The 26372-nt window shown below is 53.7% G+C and overlaps 9 protein-coding genes across 9 annotated transcripts; 6 read left to right on the forward strand and 3 right to left on the reverse strand.

Moving 5' to 3' along the window:
* Window positions 1–495: 495 nt before the first annotated feature.
* CABS01_12203 (glycoprotease) lies at window positions 496–1716 on the forward strand (the record flags this gene model as incomplete). The annotated part of the gene is made up of 1 exon (XM_060545557.1): window positions 496–1716. One exon carries the CDS (start codon window positions 496–498, stop codon window positions 1714–1716), a length of 1221 nt encoding a protein of 406 aa, XP_060396730.1.
* Window positions 1717–1881: 165 nt separating this feature from the next.
* On the reverse strand, window positions 1882–3479 carry CABS01_12204 (5'-AMP-activated protein kinase; the record flags this gene model as incomplete). The annotated part of the gene is made up of 3 exons (XM_060545558.1): window positions 1882–1926; window positions 1980–2562; window positions 2740–3479. 3 exons carry the CDS (start codon window positions 3477–3479, stop codon window positions 1882–1884), a joined length of 1368 nt encoding a protein of 455 aa, XP_060396731.1.
* A 1599-nt stretch (window positions 3480–5078) lies between these two features.
* Window positions 5079–5702, forward strand: CABS01_12205 (uncharacterized protein; the record flags this gene model as incomplete). Its single annotated transcript, XM_060545559.1, has 3 exons — window positions 5079–5261; window positions 5333–5347; window positions 5409–5702. The coding sequence occupies 3 exons, from the start codon at window positions 5079–5081 to the stop codon at window positions 5700–5702; spliced, it is 492 nt and encodes a 163-aa protein (XP_060396732.1).
* Window positions 5703–5887: 185 nt separating this feature from the next.
* On the reverse strand, window positions 5888–7710 carry CABS01_12206 (uncharacterized protein; the record flags this gene model as incomplete). The annotated part of the gene is made up of 5 exons (XM_060545560.1): window positions 5888–6761; window positions 6814–7210; window positions 7274–7376; window positions 7434–7515; window positions 7571–7710. The coding sequence occupies 5 exons, from the start codon at window positions 7708–7710 to the stop codon at window positions 5888–5890; spliced, it is 1596 nt and encodes a 531-aa protein (XP_060396733.1).
* A 1436-nt stretch (window positions 7711–9146) lies between these two features.
* Window positions 9147–10947, forward strand: CABS01_12207 (asparaginase; the record flags this gene model as incomplete). Its single annotated transcript, XM_060545561.1, has 2 exons — window positions 9147–9336; window positions 9551–10947. 2 exons carry the CDS (start codon window positions 9147–9149, stop codon window positions 10945–10947), a joined length of 1587 nt encoding a protein of 528 aa, XP_060396734.1.
* Window positions 10948–11851: 904 nt separating this feature from the next.
* On the forward strand, window positions 11852–12406 carry CABS01_12208 (uncharacterized protein; the record flags this gene model as incomplete). Its single annotated transcript, XM_060545562.1, has 1 exon — window positions 11852–12406. One exon carries the CDS (start codon window positions 11852–11854, stop codon window positions 12404–12406), a length of 555 nt encoding a protein of 184 aa, XP_060396735.1.
* A 503-nt stretch (window positions 12407–12909) lies between these two features.
* CABS01_12209 (uncharacterized protein) lies at window positions 12910–13916 on the reverse strand (the record flags this gene model as incomplete). Its single annotated transcript, XM_060545563.1, has 2 exons — window positions 12910–13788; window positions 13842–13916. 2 exons carry the CDS (start codon window positions 13914–13916, stop codon window positions 12910–12912), a joined length of 954 nt encoding a protein of 317 aa, XP_060396736.1.
* A 3327-nt stretch (window positions 13917–17243) lies between these two features.
* Window positions 17244–19076, forward strand: CABS01_12210 (rhomboid family protein; the record flags this gene model as incomplete). The annotated part of the gene is made up of 3 exons (XM_060545564.1): window positions 17244–17961; window positions 18016–18971; window positions 19026–19076. The coding sequence occupies 3 exons, from the start codon at window positions 17244–17246 to the stop codon at window positions 19074–19076; spliced, it is 1725 nt and encodes a 574-aa protein (XP_060396737.1).
* Window positions 19077–20611: 1535 nt separating this feature from the next.
* On the forward strand, window positions 20612–24029 carry CABS01_12211 (DNA polymerase family B; the record flags this gene model as incomplete). The annotated part of the gene is made up of 3 exons (XM_060545565.1): window positions 20612–21367; window positions 21420–23233; window positions 23288–24029. 3 exons carry the CDS (start codon window positions 20612–20614, stop codon window positions 24027–24029), a joined length of 3312 nt encoding a protein of 1103 aa, XP_060396738.1.
* Window positions 24030–26372: the final 2343 nt, after the last annotated feature.

Here is a 26372-nt window from a genome sequence, read left to right on the forward strand (position 1 = left end):
ACATTTGCGCAAAAGGCAGAAAAAGGGTCCGGTGCAGTACGGCGTTGTGTGTCAAGAACCGTTGTGGCAGCTCTACCTTACGCAGTACCTTACCGCAGCAGGTATGCTACGCAGCCGCGCTTCTGCTTCTGCTTCTGCTTCTGCTCTTGGGGCCCGTGGGCAGGGGACCAAAATCGGGGCCCCATAATTACCCATCCACAGTTCTGTCGTTGGAAAACCGACATGGACATCCCACCAACGGGATTACCCCTCCTACGTCAACTTCTATTTTTCCATTGGCCCATGGCTGACTTTTTTTTCTTTCTCTTCTTTGCGACAGACAGCTGACAGTGGCCATGCTTCTTTTGCTTATAGGAATTTTCCATACTTGTGGCGTAATAAGAGAATAGATTCGGACTTGTCAAACCGAAATCATCTTCTGGTATTTTTCAAAAACTAACTAATTCGTGGTGAGGAGGGTGAAATCAACGGTCGAATCTGGCAAAGTCCAGCCCCATGAGCGACACCACAACCCGTCCACCAAAGAGGCCCCGCGATCTAAACCTCGACATCGACACCCCACCAACACCTCAACACCACTACCAACAGCAACAGCAACAGCAACAGCAACCACCACCACCCGCAGCCATGACCGCAGAATCCCCCTCCAAGCTCACGACAGCAAACATGACGAAGAAGCGCGGCCTCATCGCCCTCGGCTGCGAAGGCTCCGCCAACAAGCTCGGCATCGGCGTGATGCTCCACAACGGCACAGAGTCCACCATCCTCTCCAACATCCGCCACACCTTCGTCTCCCCGCCCGGCACCGGCTTCCTCCCCAAAGACACGGCCAAGCACCACCGCTCCTTCTTCGTCCAGATCGCCCGTCGCGCCCTCCGCGAGGCCGGCGTCGCCGTCGCCGACGTGGACTGCGTCTGCTTCACAAAGGGCCCCGGCATGGGCGCGCCTCTAACCAGCGTCGCCGTCGCCGCCCGCACCTTGGCCCTGCTGTGGGACAAGCCCCTCGTCGGCGTCAACCACTGCGTCGGCCACATCGAGATGGGTCGCACCATCACCGGCGCGCAGAACCCCGTCGTGCTCTACGTCAGCGGCGGCAACAGCCAGGTTATCGCCTACGCCGAGCAGCGGTACCGCATCTTTGGCGAGACGCTCGACATCGCCGTCGGCAACTGCCTCGATCGCTTTGCGCGCACACTCGAGATCAGCAACGACCCGGCGCCGGGATATAATATCGAGCAGCTGGCCAAGAAGGGGACGCGGTTACTGGAGCTGCCGTACGCCGTCAAGGGCATGGATTGCTCCTTCTCGGGCATCCTCGCCTATGCGGATATTCTCGCAGGCCAGATGAAGGCGGCGCAGGCCAAGGGGGAGGAGACGTTCACACCGGCTGATTTGTGCTTTTCGCTGCAGGAGACAGTGTTTGCCATGTTGGTCGAGATCACGGAGCGGGCCATGGCACACGTTGGCAGCAATCAGGTATTGATTGTGGGAGGTGTCGGCTGCAACGAGAGGCTACAAGAGATGATGGGTGGGATGGCTGCGGAGAGAGGCGGCAGTGTCTATGCGACGGACGAGCGCTTCTGCATCGACAACGGCATCATGATTGCTCATGCTGGCCTATTGGCCTACGAGACCGGCTTCAGGACATCCCTCGAGGACAGTTCATGCACACAAAGATTTAGAACAGACGAGGTATTCGTCAAATGGAGAGACTAATGCCGTTGGCCAATGCGGCACAAGCTGGCTGTTATTCATTTCTTTTGTTCACTTCTTTTGCCTCTTTTCACAAGGCAATCACTCTAAGCTCCGTGACGATTATCCACTTAGCGCAGGTACGCTACTCCATGCTCAGTTTCCTCGGCATGATCCCCAAGCCTCCAATCACTCGTCTGTTGTGGTGGGCTTGTATATGATCGTCGTAACATACTGTTCGACTTGTTAGTCGCGGGCCAAGTGGAGTGCCGTAGCAGATGACATACCTTGTTCTTGTAACGCGTGGTTGCAGACACAGCCAGAATGTTGTTCTTAATACTGCTGGTAGCAAGATGGTTGAGAACAGTATGGTTGGGCATGTTGAGCACACTGTTGTCGTCCTTCATAAGAACTGCGGCGTTCAAGATGGGCTTACCCAAGAACCCTGGCAAGCTCGGAGGTGTCGGCAACTTTTCAATAGCTGTGACCGCATACTGGTAAGCTGGCGAGTCTTCGGGCTGGTCGAAATCTACCAAGTACTTGGGGATCTGGTGGAAGTATTGACTGGGCGAGGGCACTTCTTTGCCCCTGGGCGCCTTGGGCTGCTCATCAGTTTGCGATGCCGAGGTCTTCGGGCCGCCCTTGTCAATGGTAGCTGCTGTAGCCACACCGTCCTTTCCAGGCTCAACGGGTGCTGTTGCCGGGATGTCATCTGCGCTCACTTCGATGAAGTTGACCAGGTTGTTTCCAAAATCAACGGTTGTTGGCAGGTCGGGTGAAGTCTGCATGATTCCGTCCACCAAGAACCTAACATGGTGTGTTCCCGGAAGAATGTGAATCGTGGCTGCAAACACGCCAGGCTGGCCATCGCTATTGAACACGCATTGTCAGCTCAGTGTTCATGGGAGCATCGGCTTGTGATATGGCACGTAGGGCTTGATGTAAATAAGGCAGCCAAGGGGCTAGCATCTTAGACCACTGGAGAGTCACAGGTGTAACGCCGACAGCCGAGACTCAAGCCCACACACGCACAAGATTGAAACTTACACAGGATGTAATCTATGTTTGCGGTTCCATTGGAAGATGGTTCCTGTGACGTAGACCTTGCCTCCTCCCTTGCGCCATTCGAGGCGAGTGGGAACCGTTGGCCGCGTCTTATCGACAATCAACTCTTCGCCATCTTCCTCTTCGACTGTATTTGTGCTCAAGGCCGAGGACTTCCTAGTCATGCCATCCTCGAGGGTTTCCACTTCGGCCACGCCAGCGTCGTTGGCGTCGGTCGGGGCGATGATGGGCGAGCCCGGAGTGTGAATCTCCTCTTCGATGGGAAGTGGCATACGCGGAGGACGTGTCAAGTAAGACATATCGTTGACGCTGCTGTTCCCAACCAGCGGTGGTTCAACCATGTGGGCAGAGTAATGCGATCTGAGGGAGGAGGATTCTGTCGCGGCGGCAGCAGCTGGGACGTCTACGGGCTTGCTAGGCGCATCGCGGACGACGTTCTTCGATTCTGGGGGCTTCGGCGGCGGGGCGGAGTTACTCGAGTTTGACGAGGGTGAGCCGGTGGTGAAGTTGGAAATCGGGATGGCTTGGAGAGGCCTGGGACCCTTTGTGGCCGTGGAACCTTGAGCCTGGGTAAGGGAAGGTTCAGGCGGGGCAGCAACTCGCTCGGCAGACCGGGGCGGGATGATGTGTTTGGACTCTCTCTTGTGGTGGTGGTGCTTGGGAGAGTCCTGTGATGAGACAGGCGTGGCCGGCTTGGACGAGGACGAGGGGTTGTTTCCCATTTTGTGTCGTTTCTTCTTTCAGATCCGCCCGTAGGGTAGGTATGGTGGGACACGACAGCGTGGTCTCGCTGCGTCCTGGGGGTTAGGTGGGCAGGCAGTCCGCAGTCCGCAGTCCTGGAGCCTGGCCAGACCAACCTAAGGTAAGTCCTGGATCTCTTTTTTTTTCAGGGTAAGCGGCGAGGTCGGGCGGACACACGGCAGGCGATGCGGGTTGCGGGATGGGTTACGGCAGCGATGCAGTGGAAAGCGCGAGGGCAGCGCTGCCCAGAAGAGCGCAATGCAGCGATACGGCGGGCAGTCACAATCGGGGGGTCGTCGGGACCCAATGTTTCCACGTCGGGCCAAGGTATCCGTAGCTGCTGCGACTGGAGTTTGTGCGATCCAGGTTAGGTAAGGCGTGGATTGCACGACGATACCTATGTAGCAAAGACGCGGGGTTGCGACTTAATTATCGCATTCTCGAAAGATTGAGTCAAGGCGGGTCGATGGCGACGACGGCGGGGGTCGGGGGTTGTTGAGCTCTGCAAGAAAAAGAATGAAGCGGAGATTCGCTGGTGATGGGGCGAGGATGTGCAGAATGAACACGGCAGGTTCGCTGCTTCGAAGATTGGATGAGAGGTTGAGTTAGGTAGTTCAATGCCAGGCGAAGTTGAGAGAGTGTGGAGGGGTGGTGGTGGTGGTGCGTTCCCACTTGGATTTGGGGGGTTCCAATCTAGTCGAAGCCAGATAAGCTCTACATGATTGGTACTCCATATCCCATATTGCGGACCATGGGGAACCAAGTACCGGCGGGCCTCCGCTTAGCCCATCACTGTACGAAGTACAACTCGCAGGCTGACCTGACCTGTCACCCTACCGGCCGGCCTTACCGTCATCTCTACAGTAGCTGGATTTCGGCTTACCTGTCAAATGACCTCTAGCGTGTAGTGGCATTCTATTGTCCATCTTTTATTTGGCCCTTCATTGTAAAGTCAGGCTTTCCGTACTTCTCAGAAATCATGAGCCAAATCATCACAAAATGGGAATGATAAGGATGGCGTGTGCCTCGTCGGCACCTCCAGCTGGTCAGTGCGCGCAGGCTTAAATTGCATCCTCCTCCCCTCGGCCTGATGAATCCAAGCTCCGTACCTCTGAAAGCGGCCGTCCGACTATCTTTTCTTGCCTGCTCGCCAATGCTGACCTGAAGGAGCCGGTGCTTCCTTCCAAATTCGGGCTGGAGCTTAACTCAACTTTTGTTGCAGGTACCTTACCAACACAACTCTCTGCCGTTCTCACAACTGGCCCACGCACCGTGGCACATCAACATCAACCCCCGAATTTCTGAACGAAAAGGCTGGCTGGAATGTGACCGGCCGCGGAGTAAACACCCGTGTCACGAACCCACCGCCCTTCGATTTTAAGCTTCATCTCTCCTCAGTCAACTCTTACCTCCACTCTTTCAACAACCTCACAGGCCATCGTAATCTTACCAAACTGCCATGCCGGGAGATCAAAAAGTGATACTCTTCCCTCCAGGTATAGCTTACACTGAGCTACCCCTGTAACGCTACGTCAATCAAAGTACCACAATCACGAGGCCTTCTCTTCACACCTCACATCATGGCACTGCTGTCATACGCCTCTGGCGTGTTTACCATCGCGACATGGCCTGCAAGAATAGTTTGGAAGCCTGTGGCATTCTTCATCAACGTGATCCTCATACTACTATCGCCCCTATTACTCATGGCAACATTTGTATTGGGATGGTGCCAATCTGTCATCGACTTCATAGCTAGTCTCCAGGTAAGCAGACCCTCCTCCATCCTCCCTTGAAACGCATGCGATTGACGGCATCGCTAACTTGCATAACACAGCCCCTCTATACCTTTGTGAGATCTCTGCCTTACCTACCCAAATATTAGACTGCTGATATACTAACCTTTCCCTAAGTTGGCCTGTGGTGCGTGCATCGGCATCTTGGCTGGCCTGACTATGGCTTGCACATCCGGTATCATCACCTCTGTCCTCGGCATGCATGATGAGAGGTCTAGTTCTTTCTCAACAACACCAATGCCGGGAACACCATTGTCAGAGCGGCCCGGGACTGGTAAAACAGAAGACTCATCATCCTACGAGACTGATTGGCAGTTGCTGAACAAGCCGCCCCCAAAGAGACGGAGGCGAACTCCCGGGCTTTGGTCGCAAACGATTCATGAGGAGGACGACGATGATTCAGAGATTTGACTTTGTAATTCGGCCTTTCTTCATATAAACCACTACTGCTGGGAAGGGAAGCATTCATTACCGGGGAATCAATTGTATACCAGCCTTGCTTGGAATTATGCTCCCACCCCCAAACGCCTGTCCCAGTGCTTCGCCGAGCTGTCCTGCCATTCGATATTATACTGTCTTTTGTACAGGCCGCAATCTCATCTGCGGTACGCCTCCCGTTCCCGCATGGGAGAGCGGCTACGGCTGCGCGTCCGGCGATCCCAGTCTCGCTCGTGCCATCGCTCATCTCTACTATTGCGGCGTCGGTCGCGAGGAGGCCGGTCGTCTCTATGTCGTGGAGGAACATCGTCTCTGTAGCTCGGGATATACGTGTCTACGTCAGGACCTCTTCCTCCTCGACTTCTCGGCCTCCTATCTCTGTCTCTGTCCCGGTAGTCATCGCGGGGTGGCATAGGGCCGCCGTTAGCATACTCGGGTGGGGGCGGTCGCGGAGGTAAGCCTCTGTTGTCGCGCTGCCAAGCTGGTCGGCGTTCATCGCCGCCGTTCCTGTGACCTCCGGGTACATTGGCGTTCCGACCGTTTACGCCATTGCGGTTGCTGTAAGCATCGGTATTGTTGAAACCGGCATTCGCGCCGTGCGCCTCGGGGCCCATGCCCACCGTGCCTCCCTTGGGCGCTGGTGGGAGTTTTGCCTGACGATCGTGGAACTTTCGCCTGTCTAGTTCGTGACTGTCCTCGAAGGTGGGTAGGTCTCCAGGTTCAGCTGGCATGGGAGCCATTTTGAAGTATGGATGGTTGAGCGCATCGGCGGCGTTTATGCGACTTTTCCAGTCAAGTCTGAGAAGCTCCTTAAGCAAAGAGACTGCTCCGGTTCCGTACTCTCTGAACTTGTTGGTAATGCTACCAGGCCGAGGGCGTGGGGTCACTGCTTCAGCACCAGGAAGAGTGTTGAAAAGGGGCATGTTTTCCGGCGTGGGCGACCCCATCAGATCCCAGATTATGTCGAGCTGGTGTGTATCGCTCTCACCAGCTAGAATCGGCTTTCCAACAAGCATTTCGCCAAAGACACAGCTGACAAATCATTAGTGCCGGGTGCCAAAGATGCGCCGATTCTGACACTTACCCAACACCCCAAACGTCAATAGCGGTTGTGTATCTTTTCAGGTGAAGCAGCAATTCCGGGGGTCTGTACCACCGAGTGACGACAAGGCCGGTGTATTCCCTTTTCCCCTCTCCTGCCCCATGTCCAGGCTTGGGCGTGGGCCCTTCGTAGTGTCTTGCCAGACCGAAATCGGCAATCTGGAGGATGCCTTTGTTGTTGATGAGAAGATTGGCAGCCTTCATGTCTCGATGTAGGATATGTTGGTCGTGCAGATATCGCAATCCCTCGAGGAGCTGCAGCATGTAACATTTGATCTGCGGTTCGGTGAAATGAACGGAAGGGTTGTCGAGAAGACCCGACAAATCGTGATCCATGTACGGGGTTGCCATGTACATAATTGGGCGCTTGCGCTTGTCGCCTGTCACAATTCGGGTCAGGAATTGCTGCTGGCGAATTGGGTAGTTGAGCATGAGCGACTTACTGGCTCTCTGAGGGTGCTCCACAGCCATGTCCACCAGCTGCAGGACATTTTTGTGAGAGAGCAGTTTCAGAAGTTTGATTTCTCGCAATGCCGTGATGGGGAACTGTCGAACATCGGTAAGTAGATGCGCTGACTATCTGGCAACGGGGATCACACGTACGCCATCCTTTTCGTGGTGCATGATGATCTTTTTGACGGCGACATGCGCGTTGGTCTTGCGAGATCTCGCATGGTGAACTTCACTGCGGAGCACATCAGTAACACGACCAGAGAAGTGAGGTCTGGAAGAGGACTAACCCGAAAGTACCCTCACCCAACTTCCCGAGGAGTTCGTAGTCGGAGATTCGTGAACATCCCTGGAAACTGGCCCGAGGACGCTGGTGCTGCATCGCAAAAGCCCGAGGCGACAAGCCTCCGTTGGGCGCACTGGAATCCATGATGGATGCGAAGCGCGGCGAGATGCGCCTGTCGCGTGAAAGACTGGCTTGCTCGATCGGACGTTCTGGTGACAGATGGGGTCAAGGGCGAACGACAACTAAACAGGTCGCATTGCTAGCGGTGGCCAGGTTTTCGCGGGGATAATCGTAGCCAACATATACTGATGCTAGAGTTAAGTATTTTCCGTCGATAGCAAAGAGCTTCTGTAGTTGTTAGATTTCACCTGCCCAGATGGTTGAGGATGGGTTGGTGTTTGGGCGGTGTCTGTGGCAGAATCTCAATCAAGTTCCAGATTGGCGATGATGGAACTCAGGTCGCGGAAAATCCCTGGTCCTGCATTGTGGGTCCTGCCGAGTGTGTCGGCCGTGTCCAACCTACCTAAGGTACGGAGTACCATGGACGAGAAAAAAGGAACGTAGGTACCTGAGCATTCGGTTGAAAAAAGGTGGCAGGTTCATTTTGGCCTAGTCCACGCACGTGCGTCATCGTCCGAAGGTAACGGGAAGTTCTGCAAGCAACTTGTCGCATTTTTTTAGGCTGATCTCAATTCGCCATCAAGCAAATGCCAGATTTAATTCCATCCTGGGCCGAACTTGGCACAACAAGAAATATCGACAACAACCGCAGAACTCTGATCAGCCTCTGCCTGAGTACGAATAGGCACTCTGCGCTCCCACACGAATTTCGCAGTGGTCAGCGACTCACACCCTCGTCGAGTCTAGCCAGCCATGCCTGGTTCCTTGAAATGGTCACGCCGCTGTCGTGGCCGTTCTGTTACTTAATTATTACCCCTCCAAAACTCTGCCCGCCATCCGCTATCGGCTTTTGTCCCATCAACTCTGCCCCGCGATACTTGGCTCTACTCGGGTTTTCGCCCAAGTTTTGCGACAACTTTTTGGCTTATCGCGATAAGACATACCGTCAAGTGCGAGGGGCAATGTCTGGTCTTTGCCCGCATTCCCTTGTCCCTCCTTATCTAAGGCTTCGGCAAGCAGCCAAACCCAATGTCAGCCAGCTCTTGTTAGGTTCATCCAGGCTGTTGCCGTATACCGGACACCAAGGGCTCTTCTGACTGCCTTTAAATTGTTGATGTATGCCACAAATGACTTGATTGACTCGCCATCCGTCTCCACTCGCTTGCTTTCATCATCCATCACTGCCCGCTCGTCACAGTCTCTTACAGTCTCCTCCATCCGACAAAATTTACAAAATTTTACACCACCCGTGCGTGACACTGGCCAACTGTTTTCGCCTCGCTCTCCATACAAAAGCTCTTGCCCCTCCATTACCCCGTGCCCCTCAATTTACTATACCCATCTGTGGAGGCTTCAGTACGTGATAAAGTCTGGACCTGGACGACACCCAACTTTCCCTCACTCATTGCTGTTCGCTACGTAACACAACTCGAACTCGGCATCACCGATACACCGACATAATGGCTTTCGAACCTACCGCCGAGAGACTCCTGCCGGCGTCCAACTACCCGGAGTCTCGAGTCCTCATTATCATGACGGGCGGAACCATCTGCATGCAGCCTACCGCCGATGGACTCCAGCCCATTGGAGGTTTCTTGAAGGATGCCATGGCTCCGCGGCCCTCATTCAACGACAAGTCCTCCCCTCCTGGTAGGTTTTTCTGAAAGACAGCACGTCCCAAGGAAATACGAAAGTCAAGAAATGAGTACTTGTCTGCCTTCTTCGCATGTTGGAAATCCTGGTCCGTTCTCACAAAGACTTCTTGTAAATGTTGAGGACATATTTCCCCGAGCCGCGGCTGGACTGGAGCACCAATTGCCAAAAATAACTGGTAGCTGTAATGAGTCTTACTGACGATGCGTAGTCCAACTTGAGGCCGTCAAAGATGGGAAAAGAATCATGATCGACAGTTTGAGAACACCACCGAGTGCTTACTCCCGTCACATTCGCTACGGTGTGCTGGAATTCAACCCTCTGCTGGACTCTAGCTCCATCTCAGCGGAAGGCTGGACGGAAATTGCCCAGACCATCAGGGAAAACTACCGCCTTTTTGACGGATTCGTCGTCTTGCACGGAACCGACTCTCTTTCGTACACGGCATCGGCTCTGTCATTCATGCTCTCTGATCTGGGAAAGCCGGTCATCCTCACCGGTTCCCAGGCCTCCATTTTTGCTCTCCAGTCCGACGCCGTCGACAATCTCCTCGGTTCGCTCATCATCGCAGGAACCTTTGTCATCCCCGAAGTCGGTCTTTTCTTCCATCACAAGCTGTTCCGCGGCAACAGAACCAGCAAGGTCTCATCTGCCGCTTTCGAGGCCTTTGCTAGCCCCAACTGCGAGCCACTGGCCAAGGTGAACGGACTTGGTATTGACGTGAACTGGCCCATTGTGTTGAGGCCCACAAGAATCGCCGAGCTCCAGGTCACGAAGCACCTCGACACAGCTCACGTTGCCTGTCTTCGAGTGTTCCCTGGCATCAGGCCAGAGATGCTCGACTCGGTCCTGCGTGTCCCCGATCTACGTGGCCTCATCCTCGAGACTTTCGGAATGGGTAACGCCCCCAGTGGTATCGACGGCAGCTTGACCAAGGTCATCAAGGCCGCCGTGGACCGCGGTGTCATCGTCGTCAACGTCAGTCAGTGCATGAGCGGCTTTGTCTCTCCCGTCTACGGTCCTGGAACCGAACTCGGCCGCGCCGGCGTCATCTTCGGTCTCGATCTCACAGCAGAGGCCGCCCTCACCAAGCTGTCCTACCTTCTCGCCATCCCCAGCCTTTCCACCGCCCAGGTCAGCGCGAGAATGTCTCAGTCTCTGCGTGGCGAGATGACGGAAATGGCTCTTCCGGTATTTTCGCATCCATCTGGCTCACTCGACTCGGTCGTAGCGCGACTAACCGCGTCAGAATCGGCATTTACCGTCCTCGGTTACGCCATACGAAATGGCGATGTCCGGACGGTGAAGGAGATCCTAGACAACGACGCCCAGCACGAGCTCCTCAAGGCCGCTGACTACGCGGGCAACACGACTGTCCACCTGGCCGCCGTCGGGCCCAACATTGACATCCTGCGCGAAGTGCTGACGAGGGGCGCCAGCGTGCACTCGAGGAATCTGGCCAACAACACGCCGCTCTACCTCGCCGAAAAGATGGGCAAGGAGAAGTGCGTGCAGTTGCTCAAGGAGACGGGTGCGCATTTGTGGTCGGAAGAGGAGGCTATCTTGGATTCTGTTCACGCATCTGCATCTGGAGGAGTTCAAAAGTAGGAAAACTAGAAAAGTCTGGATTTTGGTTTCGTGTCGCATGTTTGAAGGCGTTTCTTGGGGCAGTGTTATTTAGTGGTCATATCTCAATGATAATGAAGCAAATCAGTGATGATTTAAAGAGGGGACAGGTGCTTACTTACTACTCTGGAAAGTTTCATTCTGATTAAGTCTATGACGTTTATTTAGGCTTGTACAATGTCTATTGCTTCTCGTCTGCAAACTGAAATTGCTATTATTGCACTATGCAATTGAATTGGATGAATTTCCCTGACAGCGAGCGAGCTGCTTAGATACCTGTGATGGGTTGTTCCGCATGATAAAGAAATCTGGTTGTCAACCTCGGAGATATTCCTCACATCTCTCGCGGTCATCTTGATGAGTCTGAAGATCCTGGATTCAATCGGCTCCCGCTATCCTTGCCGAGAACTCGTCACTGAACCTTGCTTCGAATTACATTTTCTCGCCAGACTATCTGTTTCTAATGACCACTGCTTGAGATCCACTTCAAAGGCTTAATCACTAAGGTAGGAGTGCTCGTGTTGGCTAGGTGCAAGCATTCGACTCAGGTGGTTTGTGTCCCGGAGCCCCGGGTCGGCCCCACCTCGATTTTCGGCGCCGGGGCCTAGCGCGGTTCTTAAAATTTGGGAGATTTCTCTTTCGCACCTGCACCAGACAGCTTCGTCAATCGTCATTGACTTGAACACTCAGCATCACCCACCCGCCTTGCGACACCAGTCTCCGTCCCGAACCGGAAAACCACCTACGAATACAGCGTCGACGCAAACGAATCCACGAGAAGACTTGCTCAGCCGCCGAACCCGAGCAGCTTCTGACCTCCAAGCCCGACAAAACCTCCATCGCGGAAAAAACATCACAACCACATACACACACACACACACACAAAATGTCTTCAGCCTCTACACAACCAACGGGCCAAGCCCCGACCCCGACCCCCAAGATCATCACCAACGCAGCCTGGGCAGGCGTAGTCCTCTGCCCCCTAATCATGCTCATGCCCCCCCGCCGAATCGACTGGCGCACCTTCATGCTCTGGACCGGCTTCTCCGCCTCGGGCAACCAGCTCATCTACGACTACAGCGGCCAGTCCCTCTTCCAGCGCATGCAGTCCCGCCTCGGTCGCATGTTCCCCACGACGCTGCCCGAGCAGGCGCAGCGCACCAAGCAGCTCCTGCGCGAGGAGCGGATGCGCCGCGAGGGCCTGACGGAGGAGCAGATGCGCGCCATCGAGTTCAAGAAGCGGAACCTCGCGCAGAGGCTGTGGTACGGCAGCGAGCCCGAGGACTGGGAGGCCAAGAGGGCTGCTGAGCACGCGAAGGCGCTTGCCGAGGGCAAGGGTTTGGGCGATTTGATTGCCGAGCAGGTTTCTGAGGTTTGGAGCGGCGCGAAGGAGGAGGAGGCGGAGGAGAGTCAGAAGAACGATAATGAGAAGAAGCAATAACTGAGGGGGAGTTGTCGATGAGAGGTGACGGCCAGTGTAGGATACCAAGAACGCACAAGTAATGGATTTGGAGGGGAAATCGTCCGACTCAAGTCCAGGTACACACTGTGGCTAGCAGGGAGTCTAGCAAAAAAGGCGTTGAAGGTTTGCAGTTTGGAGCATTGATGGGTTGGTGACAATCTCCCCTGGCTGTACATTACTATTATTGAGCACCATCACACAAGTAAGGCCCGCGCTTTGCGATCTGTGACGTGTAAGGATATGCCGCCATCTTGCGAAGTATGGCCGGTATGCCGTTATTTGAGCTCGGCGTTCAGTTTGTTATTGATATATCCTCCTCCCATTTGACCCGCTAGACGCCAATATGCATGCATATATACTTTTGTCTTATTGGATCCTCCTTCCCTTTCCCCTTTCATCACACATCCATTACTCCCTCACGACGCCTTTGCTCTCCAGAATCGGCGGGGCCCCATCGAGCCGCAGGTCGGCCAACTTCTCTCCTAGTTGCCTCCCTGCCGGTCTCGTAGGGCCTTTTTTTGCTTCTGCTTCTTTATCTGCTTCTGCTTCTCATCATTTTTGTTGTTTCGTCCTGAGTAAGGCTTACCCTGTGCTTTCCCCTTTGACGCGATCTTCTTGGCCTTCTTCTTGGCCGCCCGCGCCTCGGTCTTTTCGTCAAACTCGGCGATCCAGGTCTTGAGTAGCGCGTCCACCTCCTCCGCGCGCTCGTCCGACTCGGCGGGTATGCCAAGCTCCTTCTTAATCGCCTTCCGATGGTTATCAATCTGCATCTGCCGCCGCCTTGCTGCGCGGTTGGGGCCACCGATCTGGCTATCGCCGCCGAACGCCGAGCTGGGGGCAATGGATGTGGCGTAGCCGGCTATGGACGCGCTTGTGTTGTCGGGAATCTTGATCTTGGTGGGGTTCACATCGATCACGAAGGGGAGCGGCTCGGCATCTGTTGCAGGAGTAGAGGTAGGCACTGTCGCTGGCTCTGTTGGCTCTGTTGGCTCTGCTGGCTCTGCGGGCTCTTCTGACTCTGTAGGCTCTGCGGGCTCTGTTGCTGTGGTGGTCTCGTCGGGGGTTCCTGTCGCCGTATTGTCCTCTGGTTTTTCTTCTTCCTTCTCAGCGACGATTGTGCTCTTTCTTGTCGCCTTCCTTCCCCTCGTCTTCTTTTCTTGTGCTTTGAGCGCAGGCGATGCGGGCTGGGACTCGGGATTCGGCGTGCTGGCCAAGGAAGAAATTTGGGAGCCTCCAGGCGTCAACCCCTCACGGATTTGTTTTCTACGCGCAGCTCGTTCGGCGCGAGCCATGGCTGCTGCCTGTCTCTTGTCGGCAGGAGTTGGTGGGACATCTACATCCATGGCATCGGTAGATGCCTCCTAAGGTGGGGGTTAGAACCAAGACAGCTGAAGACTCGGGAAGTCAGGCGAACCGTGGGTGCATTGAGCTTGGCGCCACCGTCCTCCCTGTCGGAGTCGGAATCACCACCGCGGATTTTCTTGCTCATAGTTTCGAATGGCTGTGTAAACTGGATCTTCAGCGTGCAGTAGGCAAATCTCCGTGCAATTGAGGAACTCTGGAAACTCTGCGCAACGACCCTCTTCCTAATTAAAGCTCCCCCAAGCGAAGGAAAAAAAAAGTTGATTAAACCAGGGGTCTTTTTCCCCTTCTGTTATCTTATCGACACGTGATAGCGTGTGGCGTCGCAACGGTCGTGGACCTGAGGCGCCATCATAGGTGCCCATAGGTTGTTCCATTCAGTCGCGCCGCACGCAGGGCGAGAGGACCCCCGATCTCCGACAACGCACGGACAACGATGATTCCAGCTTGAGCCAGCATTCTGGATAGGGCTGGCTCGGGGGGATGCCAAAATGACTGGCAGGGTGCTGTCAAACCCAGCGTCAGCTCTCTCGCAAGCAGAAAGCACGAGGAAGAGTTAAAAGAGGATTCGAATGTTGTCCGAGTACGTCATCTCATGGGCTTGGGTGCTTTCTCGTGTTTCTCTCCGATAGTGCATGTGGCTTGCCTCCACGAGTAACCATTTCTTAGTGGGTGACGGCCGAGCCACCCTTTGTCGTAAGTGCCCCAAACCTGGGCAGTGCGCGACCGTTGTTGGTGAGCTGACGGTCTGGCGCAGGTTTTTTTGCCCGAGCTGTGGAAAAGACGATGCAAGTGAATGTCAGCAACTGTTGGAAGCTCAGCTGACATGTATCAGTTCCGTGATCACAACAGCGGATATTGGTGGAAGACCATTCTGGGTCTGTCTTCTCTGTTCTTGTACCAATTCTTGGTGGACGCGAAGTTTGGCTTGGAACGATATAAAGGTGTCACAATGTTGACTGGGAAGAGTCGAGCGAAAGGAGGCTGAGAAGCGACGAACCCACAGTGTCGGGCAGATTCTTTAGGAGGGCGTACTATCGCGGGTGTTGCGAAATCCACATTCCGGTCGGTATGTCCTTGGGGTCCATTTGTAAGGCACATTGGAGAGCTTTATTGGGGACCCCCCCAGATATCCAGGATGGTTTCTTGTCATTGATTCCAAGGAGAGGCCGATTAGGAAACGAAGGTTTTCCTGCCTCGCCAGGCCGGTCCTTGTCGGATGGCGGCAGGGCAGTTGATGTAGATGTTGATGGGATGGAATTAATGGAATGAACACCTCATGCTGGTGTTGCTCCCCCAACGCTGTGGAATCGCCGAGGGTTTGCAGGGTCATGACTCTTGAAGGCTTGGGGTTGTGGTCGTCTTGTGGAGCGAGTGTTGGAGCCAGGCTGCCAGGATGCTGCCCGTAGTCTGCATGTACTGCATGGATCGGCAGTCGTTAGCCAAAGGGCACGTCTGCGGAAGGATTGCAAGAAGCTGCTGCTATGGCTGGCTTTCAAGGTTTCGAATGCTGACAGTTGATCATCATGTCATCCTGCTTTCCCTAAGCGGATCAGCGAGTAAGGCGGATGGCTTGCTGTCTAAAGTTGATAGATGTATCCCCAGGTAGGCACGGTAGGCAGCCTTGCAGCCCGCAGAATCGATGCGAGAGGCTCAAGGAAGAGCTCAAGAAGAAGAGAAGTGGCGGGTACATCGGCCTCGGCTGAGATGTGGCTCTGTTCCGAGCCCAGCTTGGATTAGTGGAAAGGTGCATTCGACAGAGGCAAGAAAGGACGTTGGAAGAAGGCACGAAGGGTCCCGTCTGGTCGAGTTACCTCACAGCTCACCTGCCACGCCGGGGGTCGGCAGGCTGGGTTACGCAACTATCTGAAACTTGTGGGTCTCCGTTCCAAACATAGCACAGCTCAGAGGTGCAGCCACGAGTCTTCGTACCGCGACATGTGCCGCTGCCACGAAGGGCTGCCAGTTGCAGATGCAGATGCGCTGCTGAATGGCAGCCGCCCTGTCGCTTTTGACATTTGTACTTCGTAGGCATCGTACCTCGTAAGGCAAGGGCGCTATTGTTCCTTGCCCACCTTAACTCAGGCTTAAATGTCCGATCCGTACGTCAGGTGTACTTTGTACGAACAGGCACCGTAAGGTACCCAGGTAGGTATGACTGGCGACGGTCCCATTTGGCGGGGGAAAGACTCTGGTCGGAGTGGAAGATGCAGAAAAAAAAGGGCTGGCATTGCTGACACAGCCTCAAAGCCGGAACTACTGCAAGCCTACTGCACCCTGCTCAGACTCCCGTTTGGTGGTGTGCCATTGTGCATCCCCCCTCTTCACCTCTCACTGGGCCGCCTCCCTCCCACACACTCCCGTCACCATGATCCACTCGCTCAAGAGAGGCCTCGAGTCTGAGAGGCGGGCAGTGTTTTGGGTCCTCTTCACTGCCAACCACATTGCCGTTCCTCCTCTGTATCTTACGTACCTATGGATCCAACCCGGTGTAGTTGTTGGTCCAGCGCCAGCCGCAAGGTACTATGCCTCCCACTTGGCAGGCTTGGGCAGAAAACAGAAACAAGACCAGGAAGGCTTGCGTTTGAAAGCTGGGCTGTTTAAAAGAAATAACCTCCTCGCATCCCCCCTTCGTGTCGTGAGAACGTGTCCTGCTCCTGTTACCATATTCATCCCTTAACCGACGACATACGAGTTTACTGCTTAAGGTGGCACTCCCTTCACTCGTTCTGCCCCCTATAACCCCTTAGGTGCTACACAGGAACTCTCCTTTCTGCGCTCCGACACTCAAGCACCCAAAACACCCAAACTATCTTCTACTCACCCGGTCATCCGAAGTAGTGTAGCTCAGGTTGAGTGCACAGGCATTCTCCCAGTCCGCTAATTCATAATCCGCCTACTGCGCGCCTGGAGGTAAACCTGCAATTACTTTACGACATTCTTCTCACTTCTCTTTGGCGGCTTTGCCTTTCCTCAGCTTCAGCTTACTCCGGTTACCTTGGTCTCATTCAGAGAGGCTGGCTAAGCCGGGCTTAATTTGCTTGTCACCGACCCACCGCGCTCACGGACACCCTGCATTGTATCCGTACCTCAACTCAATCACTCCATCCGTCTTCCAGGCTTAGCTCGGGCTCATCGATCCACGCCAAAACGCTGCATCGAACAAATATCCACGACCCCCCGACCACGTTACGACACACACCTCATTTCAACCCTCCCGCTGTCACATTTCTCCGCGTCCCATCCCTTTCCGGTCGGTACCTGAGCCATTCTCCATCTCGCACTAGTCCGATTTGCCTTGCTTGCCTTCGCTGCCCGCCGAAGCCTAGTTCAGCCGCTCCAAGCGAGATTTCGACTCTCAGAAAAGGACGAGACCTCGCCCAGATTCCCATTCCCCTGGTCTCACATAATTCCAGTCCCTTCGTAATTGGCATCCGCCGACCCAGCACATATCATGGCTGCCAACGACTATTACCAGAACAAACCGCTACCCCCTCCAGGAGCTTCTCCCTCGCCTGCTCCCTATTACGGCGGTGCTGCCTACAACAACATTCCCTCAACCAGTTCAACACCCGCTCCTCCCTACAGCTCAATAACGCCTGCGCCCGGCGCCAGCCAACCACCACCACCGCGCGCCAACACTGTATCCCCCTTCGAAAGCGTCTTTGACGATCATGTCTATCCCGTAGACTCAACACAGGACGGATTTCGCCACAACGGAAACACACAGAGCCCTCATCCTCAGAGCACGAACAACATGCAACCCCAGCGCATGAACACGATGAATACAGTAAACACCGCCTACTCGGGCCACGGTCAGACGGCCTACAACAGCCACGATCCCCACCAGCAGAATCCTTATGCTCAGCCGGACACTGCCTACTACGGTCATTCCACTTCTCCAGACTCGAGCAGACAAAATGTGGCCGACGAGATTCCCTTGCAAAGCCGGCAGCCGACGCAGCCGCACAAGGATGTGGAGATGAACGAGAATGACCATGTCTACGACGCACCTGCGGGATCTCGCCGCTCAAAGAGTCGCCGCGACAAGAACAAGGTTGGATTTGGTCAGCTGGGCATGTTTGGCGCCGACAGAAAGGGTATTCCATGGGTCGTTTACATTTTCACGTTGGTTCAGGTTGCAGTGTTCATCGCTGAGATTGTGAAGAACGGTAAGCCAAATCAACAGGTCAAACCTAACAGTATTTGATACTAACGGAACGCAGCTCAACTCACCGGTTCTCCCATCATGACCAAGCCCTCATTCAACCCCATGATTGGACCTTCCACCTACGTTATGATCAACATGGGTGCTCGCTACGTAGCTTGCATGCACAACGTCAAGGGTATCCAGGATCTCGGCCAGCCCATCACATGGCCTTGCCCGAACTCGACCTCGAGCGACGCCAGCAACCCCTCGAACCAGTGCGGCCTCGGCGATTTATGCGGCTTCGGAGGTGTGCCGGAGCCTACCTACACCGACATCAACCAGTCACCGGAACCCAACCAGTGGTTCCGCTTCATCACACCCATTTTCCTGCACGCAGGTCTCATCCATATCGGCTTCAACCTGCTTCTGCAAATGACGATAGGAAAGGAGATGGAGATAGCCATCGGCTCCATTCGCTTCTTCTTGGTCTATGTGAGCGCAGGCATATTCGGCAACGTCATGGGAGCAAACTACGCCGGTGTTATGGCTGCATCCACAGGTGCTTCAGGTGCCCTTTTCGGCGTCATCGCTCTCACCCTGCTCGATCTCCTGTACTCCTGGAAGGACCGTCGCAGCCCTGTGAAAGACCTGATGTTCATCATGTTGGATGTAGTCATCTCTTTCGTACTGGGTCTGCTGCCAGGACTCGACAACTTTGCCCATATCGGTGGCTTCCTAATGGGTCTTGCGCTGGGCATCTGCGTCTTGCATTCGCCCAATTCCTTGAGACGGAGACTTGGCGCTGAGGATCCATCATACGCATCCATGCATCTCACTCCCAACCAGGGTGGCCCACCGCCGTTCTTGAAGAATCCCATCGGTTTCTTCAAGGGCAGGAAGCCACTCTGGTGGGCATGGTGGTTGGTCAGAGCCGGCTTCTTGCTGACGGTCATCATTGTCTTCATCGTCCTACTCAATAACTTCTACATCTACCACAACACTTGCAGTTGGTGCAAGTACCTCAGTTGTATTGTAAGTTATCTGATCACCCATGCTGACGACGATCATCTGCTAACCTAAAACTAGCCTGTAAACAACTGGTGCGAGCTTGACAACTTCAAGATCACTTCATCATGAAGAGTTGACATCATAGGAGGAACGACCCAATTAATGCTACGAGAGTTTGCATTGCACTGGCTTATGGACTTTGGCAAGGGTGGTTCATGATTTGCATTGCTCAGCGACGGCGTCCCGGTTCACGATGGGTATTTTTATGAAAGAAGAAGGAAAGGATCCTCTCCCATACGTCCAACAGAGACAAATCGTCTTCTTAGGTAGAGCCATACACATAGCGCTGCGGGGGTTTGCCAGGGTTCTCTCTATTCGCTGCCGCTGACCGACCAACCGTCTCGGCATCACGCAGTCGCATCGTCCTCGGACGCCCCTGGTTTACCCCGCACATATCATTCGATGGGCTGCACGAGGTTTACGTATCTAAAACTCAACCCAGTCCTAATATGAAAACATAAATGAACGCTTTTCCCCCATTGTTTTCTGTGTCTAGCTGCTTGCCTGTGTGCCGTTGAGTAGGTTGCCATGATCGCGCCCACAGACGCATTACCAAGATGCCCCGTTACGTCGCCTTACGTCAGATGCTGTCCTGCCACGCCAAAGCAGATGTTTCGGAAGTTGATTGAGAGTAAGTTTGCTTCTCTTTGTTTCTACCATGAGTTTCTTGGCAATCTCTTGATGAATCCTATTTGCATGGCTTAGCTGAGCGGTCGTGACAAACCGCCGTTGATGCCTCTTAGAATGGATATCTGAAGACAACCGCAAGCAATCTCGTCTCTCTTTCTCTTGTCTCTTCGCGACGAAATGAGAGCGACTACATGCCTTGCGAGACTATGTGCCACCATTTGCTCTTTTTGAATCACTTGTACTGTCGAGTTCATCATAGCTAACAGGGACAATGTGTAGAATGCAATGACAGCTACCAGTCATTTCTGGAAGCATGTTGTCCTGTATAGAAGCTTCCAACATCTTGTAGTTGTAGACATATTGATATCCAAATATACCTTAGCCTCATCTAGTAAACATCAAGAGTTGGTTTTGCGACGAGTCATCTATCACTATTGTCTCTCGTGACAACCTTTTGACAACATTGTGGTCACCTAAGTTTTGCCTTAACAAGCATCATTCCCTTGCTCAGGTGAAAAGGGGGAAAATGAGGGCAGAAATAAGAACGACAATTGCGTAGAAATAACAGATGCTGGGGAGGCAACCAATTGACAAATGAAACAGAAGGTAAGCTCTTTTCTCAACTTTGTTCGGTTGCCTCAGTGTTGATATTGGAGGGCGTACCTGAACTTGAGTGGGGATAATCTGGGAAGTACCCGCTCTCCTGCACCTCCCGTCTTTGGCGTCAACGTCGCGTCTCAGACCCAGAGGAACCCAAGTGCACCTGCCTTAGTCATCAGCTCGCGCCTTTCATCAGCCACTTTAGAGTGGGTCAAGTCACGTCGACGTCAATCACGTCAAGCGCGTCTTCGCGTTAATGGGTTTCTGAAAGTTCCATCCCATAGCAACAACCTAACGACCCCCCAAATCCACCCGACTATGAGGTCTGGTTGATTCACTCTGCACAACTCTTCCACCACAGCCAGATCACCACAATGGCTACAGTGCTGCCTCAAAAGCGTGTGCTTGGGGAGACCCCAAGCACCCGCCGCAACATCCCGTCGACACCGTCATCCCTCAAGAAGCGCAAAGTCGAAGGGTTCTCGTCCTCACCCGCCCGCCATGTCGGTTCCCAGAAGAATGCGAAGAACCTTCCGGGCTCTAGTCAACCTAAGAGTGCCTTCGAATCAGAAGTTCTCGAGAAGTTGAGCCAGGATATCTCCGAACGCAAGCAGAACAATACCGAAAAGGATCAATCATGGGACCGACCTCCGCTTGTCGACTTCAACCCGGCCAGGGACAACCTGACCTTCCAGCAAATCGAGGCCGAGGAGGGCAGTTTACACGGCGGTCGAGCAACGGTCAAGCTGTTTGGTGTTACCGAGCAAGGCCACTCAGTGATGTTGCACGTCACCGACTTCAAACACTACCTCTACGTCGCTGCCCCGGTGGCGTTCCGACCCGAAGACTGCAACGCTTTCAAGGCCTATCTCGAGTCACAAGTAGCACAGCACCAGCCTTGTATTCACTCAGTCGCTTTCCTGATGAGGGAAAATATTTATGGTTTCCAAGGAAATGTTAAAAGCCCCTACCTCAAGGTCACTGTCATGGACCCCAAGTTCATCGCAAGAGTTCGGACAACGATCGAGTCGGGCAATGCCAACTGGAAGGGTCTGTGGAAGGGCATGGATGGCGGCATCATGACATTCGACAACATTCAATACGTCCTCCGTTTCATGGTCGACTGCAAGGTGCGTTTCTCTGGTATCAACTCTCTCGACGAGGCTAATATTTTTCTGCTAGATTTTCGGAATGTCTTGGGTTGAAGCCCCCGCATCAAAATACCAGGTCCTGCACCAGTCCCAACGACAATCGAACTGCCAAATCGAAGCCGAGATCAATTACCTCGACCTTATCGCTCACAAGCCGGTTGGAGAGTGGTCCAAGATGGCTCCTCTGAGAATCATGTCGTTCGATATTGAGTGCGCTGGACGTAAGGGCATCTTCCCAGAGGCGACACACGACCCCGTCATCCAGATTGCAAACGTGGTGACAAGATACGGAGAAAAGAAGCCCTTCGTGCGGAACGTGTTCTGCTTAGACACAACCAGTCCTATCGTCGCCACACAGATTCTCGAGTTCGAGAAGGAGGAGAAGATGCTCAGCGAGTGGCAGAAGTTCCTCATCAAAGTCGACCCAGATATCATCATCGGATACAACATTGCCAACTTTGATTTCCCATACCTTCTCGACAGGGCAAAGGCATTGAAGGTTGGAGGATTCGAGTACTGGTCTCGAATCCCTAGCATCCCTTCCAGAGCCAAGGAGACGAATTTCTCCAGTAAGCAGATGGGTAATCGCGACAGCAAGGCCACCAATACCAATGGACGGTTGCAACTCGACTTACTGCAGCTTGTCCAGCGCGACCACCACCTTCGAAGTTACACGCTCAACTCTGTGTGCTCCCAATTTTTGGGAGAGCAAAAGGAAGATGTTCACTACACCATGATCACAGAGTTATTCAACGGTACCCCTGAATCGCGCCGCCGTCTCGCTCTTTACTGTCTGAAGGACGCATACCTCCCGCAGCGGCTCATGGACAAGCTATCTTGCCTCGAAAACTACACAGAGATGGCCAGAGTCACTGGTATCCCGTTCAACTTTTTGCTCTCCCGAGGACAGCAGGTGAAATTCATCAGTCAGCTTTTCCGGAAGGCCCTAGAACAGAAGCTGGTCATTCCAAATATGAGATCTGAGGGTAGCGATGAGCAGTATGAAGGTGCCACAGTCATCGAGCCGACCCGAGGATACTACGATGTGCCTATCGCAACCCTCGATTTCGCTTCACTGTACCCGAGTATCATGCAGGCCCACAACCTATGCTATACGACACTGGTCAACAAGAAGGCCATCGAGAAGTTCGATCTGAAGAAGGACGATGATTACATCGTCACCCCGAACGGCGACACCTTTGTTACCACCAAACAACGGAAGGGTCTCCTTGCTCAGATTCTCGAGGAACTCTTGACCGCAAGAAAGCAGGCCAAGCGTGAACTGGCTGGGGAAACGGATCCTTTCAAGAAAGCAGTGTTGAACGGTCGACAACTGGCTTTGAAGATCAGTGCAAACTCCGTCTACGGACTCACGGGTGCGACAACCGGCAAGCTGCCTTGTCTCGAAATCGCCAGTAGCACAACAGCCTTTGGCCGACAGATGATTATGAAGACCAAGGAAGAGGTTGAGAAGAAGTACTGCATTGCCAATGGATACACCCACGACGCTCAGGTCATTTATGGTGACACTGACTCTGTCATGGTCAAGTTTGGCACCAAGGACCTTCCCGAGGCCATGAAGTTTGGCGAAGAAGCTGCTAGTTTTGTCTCTTCCAAGTTCGTCAAGCCGATCAAATTGGAGTTCGAAAAGGTGTACTACCCGTACCTACTCATCAACAAGAAGCGATACGCCGGCCTGTACTGGACGAATCCCAACAAGTACGACAAGATGGATACGAAGGGTATCGAGACGGTTCGACGAGACAACTGCCTGCTCGTACAAACCGTGATTGAGAAGGTGCTTCGAATGATGCTCATCGACCAAGATGTCCAGGGAGCGCAAGAGTAAGTTTGCACCATCTGATTTCTGAATAATGTCGACTGACCTTTTACTCTCAGTTACGTCAAAGACACGATTGCGGACTTGTTGCAAAACAAGGTTGATATGTCAAAGTTGGTCATTACGAAGGCGCTCACCAAAGACGACTACGCAGCCAAACAGGCTCACGTCGAGCTCGCTCAGAGAATGAAGAAGCGCGATGCAGGCTCGGCACCAGGTCTAGGTGATCGAGTTGCCTATGTGATGATCAAGGGTGCGGCAGGTGCAAAGAACTACGAGAAGTCTGAGGATCCCATCTACGTCCTTGAAAACAACGTACCGATCGACACCCGATACTACCTTGATAACCAGCTTGCGAAGCCTTTGGGCAGAATCTTCGAGCCCATTCTGGGTGAGACCAAGGCGAACTCGCTGCTCACGGGAGCGCATACGCGCACGATTGCAGTGTCAGCCCCGGCCGTCGGAGGCCTGATGAAGTTTGCAAAGAAGACGCAAACATGCATGGGATGCAAGAAACCACTCCGAGGCAAGGAGGAGAGCGCGGGGGCAGTGTGCTCGGATTGCGCGCCTCGGGTCGGCGAATTGTACAAGAAGACACTGGACAAGACGTCGGATCTCGAGGTGCGATTCGGCCGGCTCTGGACGCAGTGCCAGCGGTGTCAGGGCAGCATGCACTGCGAAGTGATTTGCAGTAGCAAGGACTGCCCCATCTTCTACATGCGTATGAAGGCGAAGAAGGACTTGGAAGACGCAGGGAAGGAGCTGAAGAGGTTCGACTTTGACCAGGCTGCAATCTGGTAGAAGGCGTGCCAAGAAGTGGGATACCTAGAACATGGAGGGGGGTATGGATGGGGGCTTTCACGACGCTAAGCTTTTCTTTTCCCATGAGCCGACCTTTTGAGATTCTGCAGCTGCAGATGCAGCGGTGGTGTGGAGGGTCTACAGGTTTACGCAGGCAGATATGTTGTTTCGGGATAGGCGTTTCACGGCGTTTGCTCGCTTTGTTGTATTTTTCTTCGTTGGGTCTCCATATGGGTTCCAAGAGAATTTCGAATTCCGCACAAGGAGGTCGGGAATGGGTCTAACAGAGTAAGCTAAGAAAGGGAAGGGTATGGAGGAGAAACAAGATGCAACATGATATTGAAAAAGACGGAGAAGCATCCTCCATATGTCGGGAAAACCCGGGAGGAGTGGTCCTGTATGTAGTCCCAATATGGCCATAATACGAGGAGAAAGCAAGAGAGATGAGCTTAGATTGCGGCATTATTCCACCGAAAAAAAGTGTCTCGATCCATGGGCAAGTTCCGTTGTGGGAATCGGAGATGTGTACGGAGGTTGGCAGGACGGGGACGAGTGAGAGAGTTCTGGTTGTGTGTGTGAATTGAGTAAAAGAGAATTGGGCACCGCTGAGCAAGCGCTGTGGTTCGTTGGGACGGTCGGTCGCCCCGGGCGCCGCCGGCAGCGGAAGGGCGGCGGCTGCTCTCTGAATGGGCGGGACGTGAGAACTGGAGAAAGCAGCCGCCGCCCTCTTTTTGGTGCGTGTCACTCACTGAGGTGTCTGCGGTGAGCCAGGTTCAGGGCCGCCTTGACCAGCTGCTGGATCGGCGGTTTTGGTGGTGGCGGCGGCGGCGGTGGGGACTGGATGGGAGCACTTCGGGAGGGGGGAGATGAGATGAGATGAGATGGGCAGACAGATGGAAACACGTCGGTCCTAGACTCTATTACTCCGTAGATGATGTTGTCGCCGCAGTCGGTCGGTCATCCGCTCGGGTCGGGGTTTGGGCTGAAAGCTGGCTGGGATTCTCCACGCGGGAACTTTTTTTGTTTTTTTTCCCCCCTTCCCCTTCGCTGTTCTTTTTGGATCTAAGGTTATCAAATCTATTTCTTGCTTTTACTGTGTTACGCCGAGGAGTTTTGACTGTGCTTCTTCTCCCGTCGGCCTACCTACCGAGGGTGCACACCACGGTTTTCAACCTACACGAAGTGCGCTGTATGTGTGTGTTTGTGTGTGTGGTTTTGAGAGTTCGCGATATCAATAGCTACGAGATCTATCAATATAGATAAACATGCACCAGATACGTTAAGCTTTCTAGTAACGATGTAGCTCACTTGTATTTCGTAGTTGCAATTTGATCTTGGTAGCCAATACCGTGGTTTGCATTATTCACAGAGCCATCTTATTACGTACGTGCCGAGCAACTCTCTGTCTCTGTGTGTAAAAGCATCCTCCGCAGCGGAGCTGCGAGCAAAGTCCCTGGGACTGTTTGCGGTGGTGGTTTGTTGACTTTGGAATGCCCGCTCCGTGACCATCGAATGAGACTCGAGGATTCCTTGCTCCGTCAACAGCCAACACAGTTCAAGCGATCCAACGCACCGTAAGGCTGCGAACCGAACTGCCTTGGACAACCCAATTCCGAGATGAGGTTTCGAAATAGCACGTACGGATACAGATTCAACCCCTCCTTTTTTTTTTTTTTTCCTCCAGCAACGGCGGCAAAGAATAAGATGGCCCCGGAGAACCACCGGAGGAAAGAAACCCCTGCTTAGCTTGTCTTCAGGGGACTACGTGCTAAGCACCTACGGTAGCCAAATGGAAAGAACAAAAAAAAAAAAACACGCGACAGCGGGTTCGGGAATCGGGAGTTCAGAAGCGAGGGGCAGATACCCAACCCAAGTCCCCCCAAAATGGAGGGGCGACGTCGGCGGGGTAAAGGACAAGGTATGGGAAGACAGGAGCGCATTGTATCGGGTTGCGTCGCACTTTCCGACTCAAATCGGCTGAGCATTTTCGCATGTCAGCTCAGTCTGTCACCCACTGCAGCGCCGCACCACTCACTACACCGACGGCAGCCCAGCCGTGGCCGTCTTCGTTGTCGCACACTCCCGTCACTTAGATTGGCACATTTCACTTCCGATCGCGGAACTGCGACTCGACGCGCCGTTCTTCGGACACTTTCTTTCTTGTCAATCAATCTCCCGTTCATGCTAGCCTGCTTCTGTGTGGTCCTGGGTTCCAGTCCAACCACTCACCACACCTTACGAATTGCAATGATCAATTCACATGTGTCGCAAATCTTCGTCTCTACCATTTTCTTATCTTGAACCTTCAAGTGGCATAATGGAGAAACCAAAAGAACACCCCAT

The sequence above is a fragment of the Colletotrichum abscissum genome (assembly GCF_030869225.1).
Source record: "Colletotrichum abscissum strain IMI 504890 chromosome Unknown Scaffold_36.1, whole genome shotgun sequence".
NCBI lineage: Eukaryota > Fungi > Ascomycota > Sordariomycetes > Glomerellales > Glomerellaceae > Colletotrichum > Colletotrichum abscissum.